The 16,196-nt window shown below is 45.3% G+C and overlaps 1 protein-coding gene across 1 annotated transcript in view; it reads right to left on the minus strand.

Moving 5' to 3' along the window:
• Positions 1 to 15,528, minus strand: part of LOC308251781 (tumor necrosis factor receptor superfamily member 10B-like) — a 34,341-nt gene extending 18,813 nt beyond the window's left edge. Inside the window, exon 1 of the mRNA XM_080675477.1 lies at positions 15,237 to 15,528. Within this exon, the coding sequence (XP_080531603.1) occupies positions 15,237 to 15,422 (186 nt within the window). The 5' untranslated portion in view covers positions 15,423 to 15,528. The remainder of the gene's footprint in view (positions 1 to 15,236) is intronic.
• Positions 15,529 to 16,196: the final 668 nt, after the last annotated feature.

A 16,196-nucleotide genomic window follows, 5' to 3' on the forward strand; every position in this document is an offset into this window, starting at 1 on the left:
AAGAAAAGAAAAGGTAAGAAAATAAGTGTTGGCAAGGATGTGGAGAAATTAGGAGACTTGTGCACTCTTGATGGGAATGTAAAAAGATGCAACTCCTATGGAAAATAGCAGGGTGGTTTCTCAAAAAATTAAAAATAAGATTATCATATGACCCAGCAATTCCACTTCAGGGTATATAAACACAAAAGAATGGTGGTTGCCAGGGGCTGGGTTGAGAGGAGGGAATTGAAAGTTGTTTAATGGATATAGTGTTTCAGTTTTGCAAAATAGAAGTAGTTCTCGAGATTGGTTTCACAGCAATGTGAATGTAGTTAATACTTAATTATGTGAGGAAAAATAATTAAGATGGTACATTTTATGTGTTATATTATTTTACCACAATTTTTTAAAAAGTAAATGTGCCTTATTACAAGTTGTCCTTAAAGGAACCTGTCAGAGTCCCACTAAACACCAAAGTCCTACAAAAGGGACAATGTAGTGATTTGCATCACAATTTCTGAGCTATAAATGACACAAGAATTGAAGGAATTTGCAAATGAGTAGTAAATTATTGATGGTAATGCTCTGACTTGAAGATTGTTTGTTTTTATGGGGGAGCATGTTCTTGTTTGTAGAGAGCATACAGTTAGCAACTGGTTTTCAGATGGTTCAAGGAAGATTTTTGTATAGTTTTTGCAACTTTTCTGTAATTTTGAGTCTTTTCGAATATAAAGTTAAGAAAAGAAAGTCAGAATAAAAACTATTGTTGATTGTTGAGCTCAGCACTACCGACTGTATCGAAACAAGATAAAACACAGCCCCCTTCGCAGAAAAGCCTGTCACTCATTTGATGACAGGTAAGCTCAAGTGTGTCCCTCAGCCCTTCCTTTCCCAGGCCCCGCCTTCCCCGGTGCAGGCTCCTTTCTCTGCTCTCACAGTGCTCTGCCCTCCTGTGTTTACTGGCTCTGTCTCTTTCCCTCATCATTTTATTATGAAAATGTTTATACACTCAGTAAAATTTACAGACGTGTACAATGAACACCCACAATGAAATGCGTATTTCTTAAGTGTACAATTCAATGAATTTATTAATTCATACACATATGTAACCCAAATCCTCTGTCTAGACCAGTGGTTCTCAACCTTCCTAATGCTGCAACCCTTTAATGCAGTTCCTCATGTTGTGGTGACCCCCAACCATAAAATTATTTTCGTTGCTACTTCATAACTGTAATTTTGCTACTGTTATGAATCGTAATGTAAATATCTCTGTTTTCCGATGGTCTTAGGCGACTCCTGTGAAAGGGTCATTCGACCCCCAAAGGGGTCGTGACCCACAGGTTGAGAACCGCTGGTCTAAGATCATAGAACATAGCAGGCTCACAGAACATCCCTTCGGGCCTTTTCCTAGGTAATCCTAATCTGCCACACCATCCCAAGAGGTGATCATTTTTTTTTCCAATATGGACTGAGCTTCAGAAGAGGTTGAGCCTCTTCTATAAATGACAATTAAGTCAAAGTGGTTGATAGTGTTCAGATTATATCTTTACTGAGTTGTATTCATCTAAACGTTTTTATCAACTACCGAAGAAGGTTTGTTATAATTTCCATTAAATCCTATAGATTTTTGCTTCATGTATTTTGAAGTTCTATTATTAGGTATATACACATTGATAATTATTCTGACTTCTTAATAAATTAATCCTTTAACACTACAAAAAGTCTCTATCTCTGGTAATATTCTTTGTCCTGTTAAGATAACTGGAGAAGTGTGTTTTTCTTTAATATATTTTATTGATTTCAAAGAAGGGAGAGGGAGAGAGAGAGAGAGAAACATCAATGATGAGAGAGAATCACATACAAGAGAAGCACAAACAAGAATCAACCAACGATTACATGAATGGATGGGGCAACAAATCTCTCTCTCTCTCTCTCTCTCTCTCTCTCTCTTTCAAATCAATTAAAAAGAAAAATAATTATTTTAAAATAATCTTTAAGTCCTAGCTGGTGTGGCTCATTTGGTTGGGCATCAGCCTATGCACCGAAAGGTTGCTGGTTTGATTCCCAGTCAGGACAGATGCCCAGTTGCAGGCTTGATCCCCAGTATGGGATGTACAGGAGAGGCAGCTGATCGATGTTTACTTTCACATGGATGTTTCTTTAAAAATCAATTTAAAAATCTAAAAAAAAAAATCTTCAAAATTTTGGAGACTTACAACAACATAAGTACATTCAACACCATCCCACCATTCTTGTTGCTATTGGATTAATATGTCCTAGGATTAACATGGATATAGTTTATAAACCTCCCAAATGATGTATAATTTTTGATAGTGTACAATTTCACAAAATTAAGGGGAAATAACAATCCTTTACATTGGCCACGTCTTTTTTATATTTCCAATGATCTTTCTTTTTTCTTAAGATACAAGCTTCTATGGTCTTCATCCTGAAATCTTCATTTAGCATTTTGTACAGTCCAGATCTACTTGTCACTGGGAAGGGATCAGGCAGGGACCACACATCTTGGAATGTGTGGGTTCTTGACTTTGTGCAGGAAAGAATTCAAGACATGAGTTGGGGTGATTTTGAGAGTATGTTTATTAAAGCTTGGGACAGTAAGACAAAGGAAGTGTTTAGGATAGAGGAAGCAAAATCATAGGAATAGTCTTGAGCCTAGGTGGAGCTGCTTTGTCTCTTTAGAAATGTGAGACAAGAGGAGGGCCCTCAGAGCTTATGAGAAAGTAAAAGTAGGTGCTCAAGGAAAGGGAGGTGCAGAGTGCTCACAGGAGAGCGCACACTGGGGTCTTTGTCCTAAGGGTTTTTATCTGTTTTCTACAGGTGGGAATTTTAGGGGAGGTCTCAATCAGAATATTCATCAGCTTTTCAGGTATATCTTTCAATTCTATATAATAAAAGCCTAAAATGCTAAGTGTCCAGTCGTCCGTTCAACCAATCAAAGCATAATATGCTAATGATATGCTAAGGCAACTCAACCGCTTGCTATGGCATGCACTGACCACTAGGGGGCAGACAGTCTACCAGTCGACCAGTTGCTGTGATGTGCACTGACCACCAGGGGGCAGATAGTCGACCAGTCACTATGATGTGCTCTGACCACCAGGGGGCAGATGCTCTGACCAGTAGGTTAGCTTGCTGCTGGGGTCTGGCCCATCGGGGCTGAGCAAGAAGGGCTGGACATGCCCTGGAGCCCTCCCACGGTCCCTCCCTGGCTGGCCAACCTCCTGTGTCCCTCCCTGGCTCCGATCACGCACCGGTAGGGTCCCTTGGCCTGGCCTGCATCCTCTCACAATCTGGGACTGCTCAGGCGATGTCAGAGAGCTGGTTTTGGCCCGATCCCCACAGGCCAGGCCAAGGGACCCCACTGGTACACCAATTGGTGCACCAGGCCTCAAGTATGTTGATAAATCAAAATGAGCTTATAGTGGGGTTTGGGATCATTTTCTGGTCAGCTTCACCTCTACCTTGGATTTTTCTGGCTCTAATTGTTTTTCTTTATTATTTATTCCCCTGACTTTGTCCATTCTTTTTTTTTTTAATGTATTTTATTGATTTCAGAGAGGAAGGGAGAGGGAGAGAGAGATAGAAACATCAATGATGAGAGAGAATTATCCATCAGCTGCCTCCTGCATGCCCCCTACTGGGGATTGAGCCCACAACCTGGCCATGTACCTTTGACTGGAATTAAACTCAGGACTCTTTAGTCTCCAAGCCAATGCTCTATCCACTGAGCCAAACCAGCTAGGGCGACTTTGTCCGTTCTTGGGTTTGCCTGGCACTAATAGCACCAACTGGGTCTCTGTTATAACTCCCTGAACAAGGTAATTTAAGCTACTGGCTCTCTGTTTGTTGAGGACAGATGTAAACTGTCTGCTCCGAAGTGCCTTTGATTAGGGAGGATGGAGTCTTATTTATTTCCTAAATGGTAAGCTCTCTTCTCCCCATTTACTCTTTGATTTTGTTTAATGACTCTGCCAGCTCTCAGGTCAGGAAACCTAGACTCCACATTAAATGCCTTTCCCTCCTCTTACCACCACGTCCATCTAATCATCTGCCAGTGTTATTGTGATCCTCAGAGCTACACTTTCCTCTTTCAGGCTGATGCAACCTAATCACACATGCTAAATGCTGTTCAGGCCATGTCTGTCCAAGCTCACACATATAGTCCACATTTCCCTGGGAAAACAATTATCTTTAAAAGTGTTGGTTTGCCCTGGGCAGTTTGCTAAGTGGTTATAGCATTGGCTCAGGGACTGAAGCATCATGGGTTCAATTCTTGGTCAAGGGCACATACCTCAGTTGCAGGCTTAATCCCATGCCCTGGTCAGAATGCATGCAGGAGGCAATCAGTTGATGTGTGTCTCTCTCTCTCAAATCGATGTTTCTCTCTCCCCCTACCCCTGCTCTCTCCTCCTTCTCTTCTTTCTTTTGACTCACCCAGCATCCTAAATCACCTGCCACCTTCTCCCTTGCATGTCTACTCCCTAAATCATTAAGTTCTCAGGACAGTGAGGTTCTGATCAGCATGAAATAATCGTAGGAACAAAGCCTCGGGTCTGTGCACCCCAGAGACAGAGTTTCCTTCAAACTAGAGATAACATCTAGGCCTCAGTTGTGTTTCACCTCCAGGCCCAGAAAAGCAGCAAAACCAGATGAAGCAACATCATGGCTGACATCAGGACCAGATGCACTGATCAACGACTGCCTCCCCTGCACCAATCAATTAGTAGACACCAGGACCCCAACTCCCTTAGTCACCATGACTAATGATTTTCCCTCATACAACCCATCCCCTGGAAGCCATTGGAGAGCCAGGTCTTTGAACATTAGCTCATCTGTGTCTCCAGGTCTTGAAAATAAACCTTTACTTTCTTTGCTGTAAACCAGTGGTTCTCAACCTTTTCTTTTCCTTTTTTTTTTTTTTTCTTTTTTTGTCCATGCCCCACCTAAGCATCTCTAAAATCCTGGTGACATATAATTCTTATTATTCAAAAAGTAAACTCCTATTCACGTGGAGGAAGCCTAAAAGGACATTAACTTAGTCTAAACAAGCTTCCAAAGAACATGGCATCCATGAAAGAGAAAAATAAAAGAATGAAAGGACAGTTGAAATACTGAGAAAGAAACCACTAAGAAACTGTTTAAAAATAATAATAATATGAAGGGATATGAAAAAATAGCAAAGAAAGTTTCAAAACATATAATAGGGTACTGAAATGCATAAATATGTCACTATACTGTATATTTATATACTGTATATGAGGCCCCTAGAACCACAAGAAATGTAAAAAAAAATCAGTTAATAACTCATTCTTGAATTGCCTCCCTTAAAAATCAAATTGCCCCCCTGGGAGGCATGTGCCCCATGTTGGAAACCACTGCTGGAAACTCTTGTTCGTGTCTTATTGGGCTTTGATGCAAGCAGGCAAATAGACCCCTTTAATGCGGTAACATAACCAGCCTTTTCAAGATCCTGCCAGTGATGGCGCTCTGAGGTACTACAGGGACTTTCCCAATCCTTCCTCTTAATCAGCTTGGAGAAATTTCTCTTCAAATTGGCATTGGTGCTGCACTTGTTGCTCAACCCACTGTCATAAAACAGCCCTGCCTTGAAGTAATAAAACAGTTCAAACAGTGGAGATTTCAAATAAACTCAACAGGCTCATATCTCCGAACCTATTCCTTTTTGTTTAGGTCCCTTAAGAGGCTCTCATTGTTGATCCTTTTGTAGTTTGTAAGCGTGATGATTGAGTGTTCACGCTCTTGTGTGGAATGTGCCTCACACAAAACCTGTGACAACTTACAGTAAGCCCCACACTGACTCACTCTGCCATCGTATTTTTACTTCCTGGTGAGTAATGGCCAGGAAGAGTCATTAAACATTTACTTCCTGGCAGCCTAGTGGGCCTACTTCTTCTCTATAATGTTTCTAAGAAAACAAAGCAGCCCCACCTAGGCTCTCTCCTGTTGCTTCTTCTATCCTCAGCCCTTCCTTCGTTTCACTGTCCCCAGCTGCAATAAATGTACTCCCCAAATCACCTGGACTCAAATTGTGAAATCTTCCCTGTACAAAGTCAGGAACCCACACACTACCAGCGCTGGAGGAAGACCAGCTCCGGGCCTGGTCCCGGTTTGGTAACATTATTATTCTGTGCACTAGTCCTTGTAACACTCCTATCTTACCTGTGAAAAAGCCAAGGGGATGAGGATGGACATCTGTCCAGGACCTCTGAGCAATAAACCACATTGTTATCCCTTGACACCCTGTTGTTCTTAACCCTCAATGCTGCTAGCATCTATCCCAACTGGAACTAAGTTCTTTACAATTGATGTATGTAGTGCATTCTTTACTATGCCAGCTGATGAAGATGGTCAATACCTTTCTGCCTCTACTTGGGAAGGAAAACACTTTACCTGGGCAGTCTTGCCTCAGGGTTTTACTGATAGCCCTTCTTATTGCTCATAAATTCTGAAGACTGATTTAAATGATATCATTTTCCCTAAAGGTTTCATCTTATTGCAATATGTGAATGAGTTACTTCTTTGCTCCTCTTCTCAGGTCTCCTCACAGGAAGATAGCATCCATCTGTTAGAACTTTTGGGCTGAAAGGAACATAAGGTCTCTAAAGAAAAATGACAATTCGTCCCAAGTCAGGTTCAATATTTGAGACATCTGATATTGGATCAAGGACTACACCTGCATCCAGATAAGCATCATGGTGTCCCAAGTTTCCCAAGGCCCAAAATTAATTGTCAATTGCAAGGTTTTCTCAGGCTAGTAAGCTATTGCTGAAATTAGATCCCAAATCTCTCTCTTATGACAAAACCTCTAAATGTCTTACTAAAGAACGACAATCCCAATCCAATTTTATGGGAGAAACAGGGTGACAGCCTTTAAAGGCTTAAAGGAGAGCTTAATAAACCCCCTTGCTCTTGGGCATCCTAACTATCAGATTCCCTTTTTAATTTTTTTTAAAATCCTCATCCAAGGATATATTTTTATTGATTTTTAGGGAGAGGGAGGGGAGAGGGAGGGAGGGAAGAAGGGAGGGGGAGGGAGAGAGGGAGAGAGAGAGAGAGAGAGAGAGAGAGAGAGAGAGAGAGAGAGAGAGAGAGAGAGAGAAACATCCATGTGAGAGCGAAACATCAATCAGTTGCCTCCTGTACATGCACTGATTGGGGATCGAACCTACAACCCAGGTATGTGCCCTGACCAGGAATCGAACCCATAACTTTTTTTGGTGCATGGGACGATGTTCCAATCAACTAAACTACCCAGCCAGGGCCCCTTTTCAGTTTTGTGCATGAGAAGGATGGGGATGCCCTTGGGTTACTCACTCAAAAACATGGGGATACCATAGACCCCTAGGATACCATATAGTCAGCAGTGACCATAGTATGGCCCCAGTGGCTCAGGGAAATATTATTAAGATTCTATGGCATTCTAAACTTGACGTTCTGGAAGCTAAACGAAACCACCTTGCTGACATTTCTGCTAAGAATGCTGCCCTTAAAGGTGTCAGCAGCAGTCAAACCTCTGTCATGGTCCAAAGAGATGTTTCCCCAGTTGATAACTTAGAAAAACTGGCCAGAGAATCCCAACAATTGGCTTCAAAAAAGGTAAAACAAGATTGGAAATCCAACAATTGCTGGTTTAACAAGAGAAAGCTCTGGTTCGCACTAAGTAACAACCCAGTCCTACCATAAACTCTAAAATGTATGCTCCTAACTACTCTACATGCATTAAACCATTGGTCCACCGACAAAATGATAGCATTCATGAACAAATATTGGTGGGGAGATATTAACAAGGCAGCAAAAAGTGCCTACCTTCAGTGTCAAAGCACAGCCCAGAGAAGCCTATTAAAATGGCCGAATGGACCTTTTGAGGTTTGGCAAATAGATTTCATACAGCTTCCCCATCTCATGGATATAAATGAGTTTTAGTCATGATATGTATGTTTTCTTACTGGACTGAAGCTTTCCCTTGCAGACAAGCAAATGCCTTTGCAGTGGCTAAAGTCCTGTTGAGGAAGAGTATTCCTACTTGGGGGACTCCTCTTGAACTTCAATGATCAAAGAACCCATTTTATTGGTCAAGTGCTACAACAAGTCTGTGCTCTTTGGCTGGTTCCACAACATTTTCACTGTGCTTACCATCCTCAATTCTCAGGCTTAGTTGAACGCACTAACGGCATTATTAAGATTCAATTAATTGGTAGCCCTGAAGGTGTGGCTCAGTTGGTTGAGTGTCGTCCCATACACTGAGAGATCGCATGTTCAATTCGAGATCAGGGCACATGCCCAGATTGTAGGCTCAATCCCCATTAAAAAAACAACTACTCCTATCTTAAAAAAAAAAAAAAAAAGATTCAATTGGCAGAACTTGTAGAAACTCTTCAAATACCTTAACCAAAAGCATTGCCACTAGTCATTTTAAATCTCGGGTCTACCCCTTTTGGGACTCATAAGCTTTCTCTTTTAGAGATAATTACAGGACACCCCATGCATTTGGCTCCTACTTCTTTGGATCCACAGTTGGTAAAGGAAATATATTTCAATATAAAGGAAACATATTTCAATATAAAGGAAACATATTCCAATGTTGTAAAGACTTAATTGCTTCTATTGAAAATAATCATTTCCTTGTAGGGCAATCTTTTCACAGTACCCTCCAAGGAAATGAAAAACTCAAAATCCACACTCTACAACCTGGAGATTTTTTTTTTTTTTACTGAAAAAGACACCTCAAAAAGGATTCCCTCCAGCCTTGCTGATAGGGCCCTTGCCAAGTACTATTGACTAAGCTGTGTGCCGCTAAACTCTATGTTAATAACTGGGTAGAGTCAGGCCTAAAGAAGGCACCAGACTCTGACGGGAACGTCCCTCAGTCTGATGACCTGAAACTGAAGCTGTCAAACTACACTGAGTGGCCAGATTATTATGATCTCTGAACGCATAATAATCTGGCCACTCAGCATATAACTTATATAATAAAAGGCTAATATGCAAATTGTCCCCTCGACCAGGAGTTCGACCAGCAGGCAGGCCAGCCAACCGCCCATGTCCCCTCCCCCTGGCTAGGCTGGCCGGACCCCACCCATGCATGAATTCATGTACTAGGCCTCCAATATATATATATATATATATATATATATATATATATATATATATATATATATGAAAGAGGGAATATGCTAATTAACCATCACTCCTTCACAAAGATGGCTACACCCACAGCTGAGGCCAAGTTCCCATAAGGAGCCTTAATAAGCAATCAGCAGGGACCTGAGGCTATGCCCTCCCCCACCCCCATGGGGCTTGACAGGGGACCTCAGGCCGCACCTCCCGCCTTGGCACCAGGCTGGGGGACCTCAGGCCACGCCCCCCACCCGGTGGGCTTGATGGGGGACCTCAAGGTGTGCTTCCTATCCTGGTGCTGGGCTAGGGGACCTCAGGCTGCTCCTCCCACCCCAGTGCCAGGCCCGGGGGCCTCAGGCCGCACCCCCCACCCCAACACCGGGCCAGGGGACCTGAGGCTGCGCCCTCCTGCCTGGCGGGGCTTGACAGGGGACCTCAGGCCGTGCTCCCCACCCAGCGGGGCTTGACAGGGGACCTGAGACTGCACCCCCCTGCTGGTGGGGCTTGACAGGGGACCTGAGGCTGTGCCCCCCTCCCTGTGCTGGGCCGGGGGACCTGAGGCTGCACACCCCCGCCTGGCAGGGCTTGACGGGGGACCTCAGGCCATGCCCCCCACCCAGCAGGGCTTGCCAGGGGATCTCAGGCCATGTCCCACACCTGGCAGGGCTTGATGGGGGACCTCAGGCCACGCCCCCCATCCTGGTGCCGGGCCAAGGGACCTGAGGCTATGTCCCCTTCCCAATGGGGCTTGACAAGGGTGGGAATGGCCAGGTCTGGATCTAGCCCAATAGGGGGGTGGGCGGCTGGGTCTGGATCTCACGTGATTTTGAGGTGAATGTGGGTGGGTGGGGACTTGACTCTGGGTCCCGTGGTGTGCCCCAGACTCTGACAGGAGGAAGGTTTTCATATACATTTTACTAATTTTCTTTCATCTCTGACACTTCTATTATAGAGAAAGGGCAAAGAGCAATATTAAATTATTTCCTCTAATTAATCCCCTTTTGATGTGCACGAATTTCGTGCACCGGGCCACTAGTATATGTGTGTGTGTGTGTGTGTATACACACACACACACACACACACACACACACACACACACACACACATACTGAGTGGCCAGATTATTATGCATTCAGAGATCATAATAATCTAGCCACTCAGTGTATTACCAGAATGACCAAATCTGGCCTGGACAACGCTTTTCTTACTATTAATTCTTACTAAATGTTTCTCTTTTCCTTGGAAGAAATATGAACTTGTTTACATTTCCTAAGCTATTGTGCAATGGAAGGGGGGAATTTAAAAAAAAAAGACCCAGCCAGCTTGGCTCAGTGGTTCATAGCTCAGTGGTTGAGTGTTGACCTATGAACCAGGAGGTCATGGTTTGATTCCCCATCAAGGCACATGTCTGGGTTATGGGCTCGATCCCCGGTGTGGGGGGTGCAGGAGGCAGCCGTCCTTTAAACCAAAAGCTGGTGGGTTTGATCCCCAGTCGGACGTGAACGGGAGGCAAGGAATCAATGTTTTTCTTTCAGATTGGTGTTTCTCTCTCCCCCTTCCTTTCTAAAAATCAATTAAAAAAAAAAAAACTTTGATCAATCCAAGATAATAATGGCCTTTGTTTCATTATCTACAAGTTTGAGCTCCTAGTTTAAGTTCATGTAGACTCGGTTGTTATGTTGTCCTAATTCTCTTTTGAATTCTTGTTACTATGTTCTGCACCTGTTGCCTGTTACCCCTGGACGGAACCCACGCACTTCCTCTCTGACGGAAGAGGCAACACCCAGGAGAGGTCCTTCCCGACACTGAGGGACAAAAAAGCTGCTAAAGTTGGAAGACCTGACTGTTGATCAGTGATGCTTTCAGTGAATGTTCTCCATCAACACAGGGGAACTGATAAAATCTGACTGGAACCTTAAGAAAACCTAATCAGTCCGATAGGTCCAGGGAGGAGGTAGGGCTTAAGAAAGTTCTCGCACTCTTCAGTAATCGCGAGAAGAGGCGGGGACCCCACAGGAAAAACTCTATGTTAATAACAGAGCTCTATGGTTCTCACTTCCCTTTCCCTTAACTTCCTTGTCCCATCTTGGCACAAGCCAGAGTGTGCACTTGACTTGCAGCCATTTTATTTTTTTCCAAATACGCCTAGTCAAAAGTAGTTAATGAATTTAGCTCTCAAATAAGGCAAATGTAGCCTAGGCATAAAATTTAAAAGCAAAATATCAGGAGATCATATGAATAAGCAGTTTCTTAACTGTGACCAGAACACAACAAAAGCAAATATTGCCCAAAAAGTAAAGGTCCAAGGTGGCTGATTATAAAGGAAATCAGGCCAAAGAATAATAAAAATTTTTCCTTCCGACTCATTTCCTTCCTGTGTACACTAGGGAAAACCGTCCCTATCTCCCAGGTTGTTAGGAAAATTATAGGGAATAATGGAAGCACAGTGCCCAGCTGAGTGCAGGACACAAGCTGCCCAAAGCTATTCAGTGCCTGTTCCTGCCGCCCACCCCCCACCCTTACCTGGAAGGTGTTGCCAGGCTTCTCTTCCAGCCCTGGCAAAGGGAATGTGGTCCAAGACAGGGACTGAGGCCTCGGTGTTCCCCAAGAGGGACGGCTAAAAGCATTTGGAAGCACCAGGCTTGAGCCCCTGCGGGGCCACCACTACATCACTTGATCTCTGGGCCCCTCTGCACTCCTCGGGCCCCTGCAGCACAGCTCCCCGCTGTGCTTCAGGTGCTCCTGCCCCCCGCCCTCTCAAGGAGCTGATGCCAATACAAACAGGTGGCAGCCACTGCTGGGTGGAAACCATGTGCCCTGTGGCCCTCCCAGCACCAGAATGCTGACACCAACCCTGAGAACGTGGTTTGAGCTCCCACACAGTCTCCCACAGAAAGGTGGCCCTTCCAGCAAGTGCAGAGCAAGGACCTGGAGGCAGGAAAGCGCTCAGCACTGGACCTCATCTGATGTAATTCTTCCAACAGACCAAGGACATGGGCTCGTCTCACTACAGGCAGGGCTGGGAGCATAACTGGCCCAGGTGACACAGTTGCCACCCTCCCCTGCTGTGCAATCTGGGTCTCCTGGTCATCATTCCCAGGCTCAGATATCTCCTGGATCCTTGAAAATCTCTACTAGCAATGAGGAATCAAAAACCACAATAGGAGGGTCCAAGCAGCTTGGGCAGTGGGAGAAGCGGCACCAGGCCTGGAAGCCCAGGCTCTAGGCAAGCTGCAGGCTCAGGCATCCAACAAGCGAATGCCCTGAGCCCCAGCAAGCACCCACCTCCTCCTATTCCCTCCCCCATGCCCTACTATGACCACGCCCCCCCCTCCTACCACAATGCCCAAGAGGAAGGCCAGCTCTGCCTAGGGGGCTGCGAAGGGGGAGCCCAAGAGGTTGGGGAGGTTGTCAGCCTAACCAGCTCCTGGAAAGGATAAATCTGCAGACAAAAAGTGCAAATAGAAGGGAAAGGGGCGCAAAGATAAAACAGGCCTAAGCGGCCAACCAGGAACCTAAAGATCTACCTGCGGAAAACGAGGAGGGGCCAGCTTCCTTTGAAGCAGGAGAAAGAGCAGCCAAGTCTGATTAATGTCATATACCATGTCTATCAGTGGTCCCTGTCTCTCTGCTTGCACAATCCAGAGCAGGGGTCCTCAAACTACGGCCCGCGGGCCACATGCGGCCCGCCAAGGACATTTATCCGGCCCACCGGGTGCCGCTGCCTGTCCTGCTTAGCAGCCGTCTCTTCCCGGGCCTGCAGTGCGCATAGGAATTTGTTCATAGTTTTTTTAAAAAACTAGAGTACGGCCCTCCAACGGTCTGAGGGACAGTGAACTGGCCCCCTGTTTAAAAAGTTTGAGGACCCCTGATCCAGAGGAATGTTTTTATCAACTATTTTGTAAATGCAAGCTTTTTAGTTGCTCTAGAAAGATTTTTTAGGAACGAGGGAATTTCACCTCATCCCATTTTTCTTAAGTGGAAATGCTTTTTTTTTTTTTTAAAGAGTTGAAATCATTTGCTGGTTATTTAATTTTTTTGTTACAACCAAAAAATAGTGGGATATTGAATATGGGAGGCGTTGGTTATCCTGCATGTCAGCTGAACATTCCATAGATGGAAGGTGTTTTTATATCCTATAATACAAAACATACTAAATGGCAATTTGGAGTCAGTCGTGCATTTACTATGTATTGAACATTTTCAATTACCTCTGTTCCCGTGTTATTGGTAGAAGAGTTTCCTAAAGAAAACCACTCCTGCCAAAACCGGTTTGGCTCAGTGGATAGAGCATCAGCCTGCGGACTGAGAGGTCCCAGGTTCGATTCCGGTCAAGGGCACGTAACTTGGTTGCAGGCACATCCCCAGTGGGAGGTGTGCAAGAGGCAGCTGATCGATGTTTCTAACTCTCTATCCCTCTTCCTTCCTCTCTGTAAAAAAATCAATAAAATATATTAAAAAAAAAGAAAAAGAAAAGAAAACCACTCCTTGATCTTGGCTCTCCCTGTCAAAATTTTGTGCATCTGTGACATCTTTGGTGCATTACTCCAGTTTTCCTAGTAACTTTATATGCAGTGAAAGAATGAAAATTTGATTATGTGGCATAGATGATATTACGTTGTGAATTAGTGGGACTGATATAATAGGGAATCAACATTTGAAGATCTTGGTACTTGATACTCTACTAAGGAAAATTAGCCCCACATTTGAAGCTGGAAGTCACTGGAATAACTTCAGAAAACAATCACAACTACATGACTTTACATTTGTGGTACGTAAGTTAAGAATTGTGTATGAATTGAAATGTCTGTGTACTCATCCTAAAACAAACTAACATCTCAATTATGAAAGAAAAAACAAACACACACAACAATATGGTATCCCGTTTTCTACAAAGAACTGAAATTCAGTGTAGCAAGGCTGTAGGGAAACAGAAAAACTGTGGACTCTTGGTTTGAGTGAAAAATGTATCAGCCCTTCTGGAGAACAATTTGTCATTATCTAAACAAAAGTATAAAATTAACCCCCTGACAAAGCAAATTCACTTCTAAGGATTTATGCCATACAAGGTGCACCGGGGCATGCCGGCCAGACAACGGTATAGACTACCAAGCTGTTGGAATTAGCAAAATCATAAACAGGGTATAAAGAGATACTCTTAAGAGTCAAGAGCAAAATGCACTGGTCCACCCATGTCTGCTTTACCCCACAATCAAATGCGATGCTGGTGTTAAAAGGAGTAAGAGAAGTCTGCATGGACTGACATAAGACTTCTAACTCTTATGCTTCCTGAGCTTCGCAACATAACAAAAGTGATCATTCCTCATGAGCTTCACAATGTCACAAAAGCGCAGCAAAAGGCAAAACTTGAGACAGATCAGAAAAGGAGCTTGGGATGCCAGAGGCCTAGGTCTTCCATTCCCCAAACCGACACGTTCAGATTTTTTTTTACTTTGTCTAACGCAGGTTATGCTCACAATCACCAGGAAACGGAGATTACTTTGTGCTTATAGATATCGCTTCTCTGAATTTTGGGTTACTTTTTAAAATAAAAGCTAAACTTTCGTGATACCTGTAATCAATGGTTTGGCGTTTGTGTTTATTTTTTTTAACCGAAGGAACCGGGACGTGCCCTGGGGTGGAGTTTTTCGGGCCGCAGAACCGCGCTGCGCGGAAGGACTGGAAGCAAGTGAAGTGTCGGGATTTAGAGCCAAAACTCGTTCAAGTCTGAAGAAAAGCGGCATTTGACCGGCTGTCGGCTAACCGATCCACAACAGGTAAGTCTTACAAGGTGAACATAAAAAAAAAAAAAAAAAGGAAAGGAAGCTCCGGGACTTTCCAACTTTAGAGTACTTTCGAATTTCCCCCTGAAATCACTCATCCTTCCGGGCGACCGGGAGCAGCGCAGGTTCTCCCACTCCGCTCGGCCGCTTTTGCGGGGCCGCCCGCCCCCCCCGGGGCCGCCCCCCGCCCCCCCACGCCCTCTTCTCCAGACTCTGCCCAGGGTTGGTCCGGCCCGGGCATGCCCCTCAAGGACCCCGTTGTCTCCTTGGCCCCCCGCCCCCCACCCGCCAGGAGAGGCGGCGGGCACTCACCAGCACCAGGAGACATGACAGGACAAGGATCAGGGTGAGGGGTGCCCAGGGCCGGGGCCGGACTCCCCGCTGGGACTTCTGGGCTGCGGCGGCGCGCCCCACCGCGCGGCGGGAAGCGATCTGTACTTTGACTCCCCGCGGCCACGTGCTGTCGGTGAGCGCTCCTGGTCTCCGCCGCAAAGCCATCGCGGGTTTTCTGTGTATTTCAGGGGAGGGGGCGAAGGTGCGGGGGATGCGGGGTGCTCAACCTGAAAAGGCTCCCCGACTTAGCTTAAGTAAGCAATAAAATGGGGAGAGAAGGAGCTGGGCTTGGCAATGACTCACTTCCTAGATTAGTCACGGGGGCGGAGCGGGGGGAGAGGGGGGAAAGGGGGTGCAGAAGGCCACGCCCTCCTTCCTGATCCTGTGCCCTGGGTTCTGACTAAGGTATTGCCTTTCAACAAGAATCCAGGATCTGTGCTGACCCCGCCCCCTGCCCAGGGCTAATGCCCCCTATCTTCCTGACTGTGGCCTTCTGCCCACTCTCAGCTTCTACTCCGCCTTTCCGGCTCACTCACAGACGGGGACTCGGACGCCACGCACCCAGAGTCACTTTGCAGCTCAGTCCAGCAGGAGGTTTTGGGGTCAGGGGCTTGATCTTAGCATCTCAGTAGCCAGGTGCCTGGCTCAGAGCAAAACCCCAGTGAACAAGAGTGGACAGAATGAAGGGCACAGAGGTCACGACCAGTGGATCTGAATTCAGGTCACCAGGAGGCTTCCACACCTCCCCCATCACAACCTCACCTGTCCTGGAAGTCCAGGTCCATCCTGTGGCTTGTGGTCTCAGGTGCTCACGCTCTCTCATCTCTACCCTACTGTTCCCTCCTGCTGTGCGGCAAGCTGGAGGAACCCACTGCAGCCTCTCTTCTGGATTTTCTTTTCCTGTTAGATTCTTTTTTTTTAATCTTTATTGTTGAAAGT

Source organism: Plecotus auritus (genome assembly GCF_963455305.1).
Source record: "Plecotus auritus genome assembly, chromosome: 6".
Lineage (NCBI taxonomy): Eukaryota > Metazoa > Chordata > Mammalia > Chiroptera > Vespertilionidae > Plecotus > Plecotus auritus.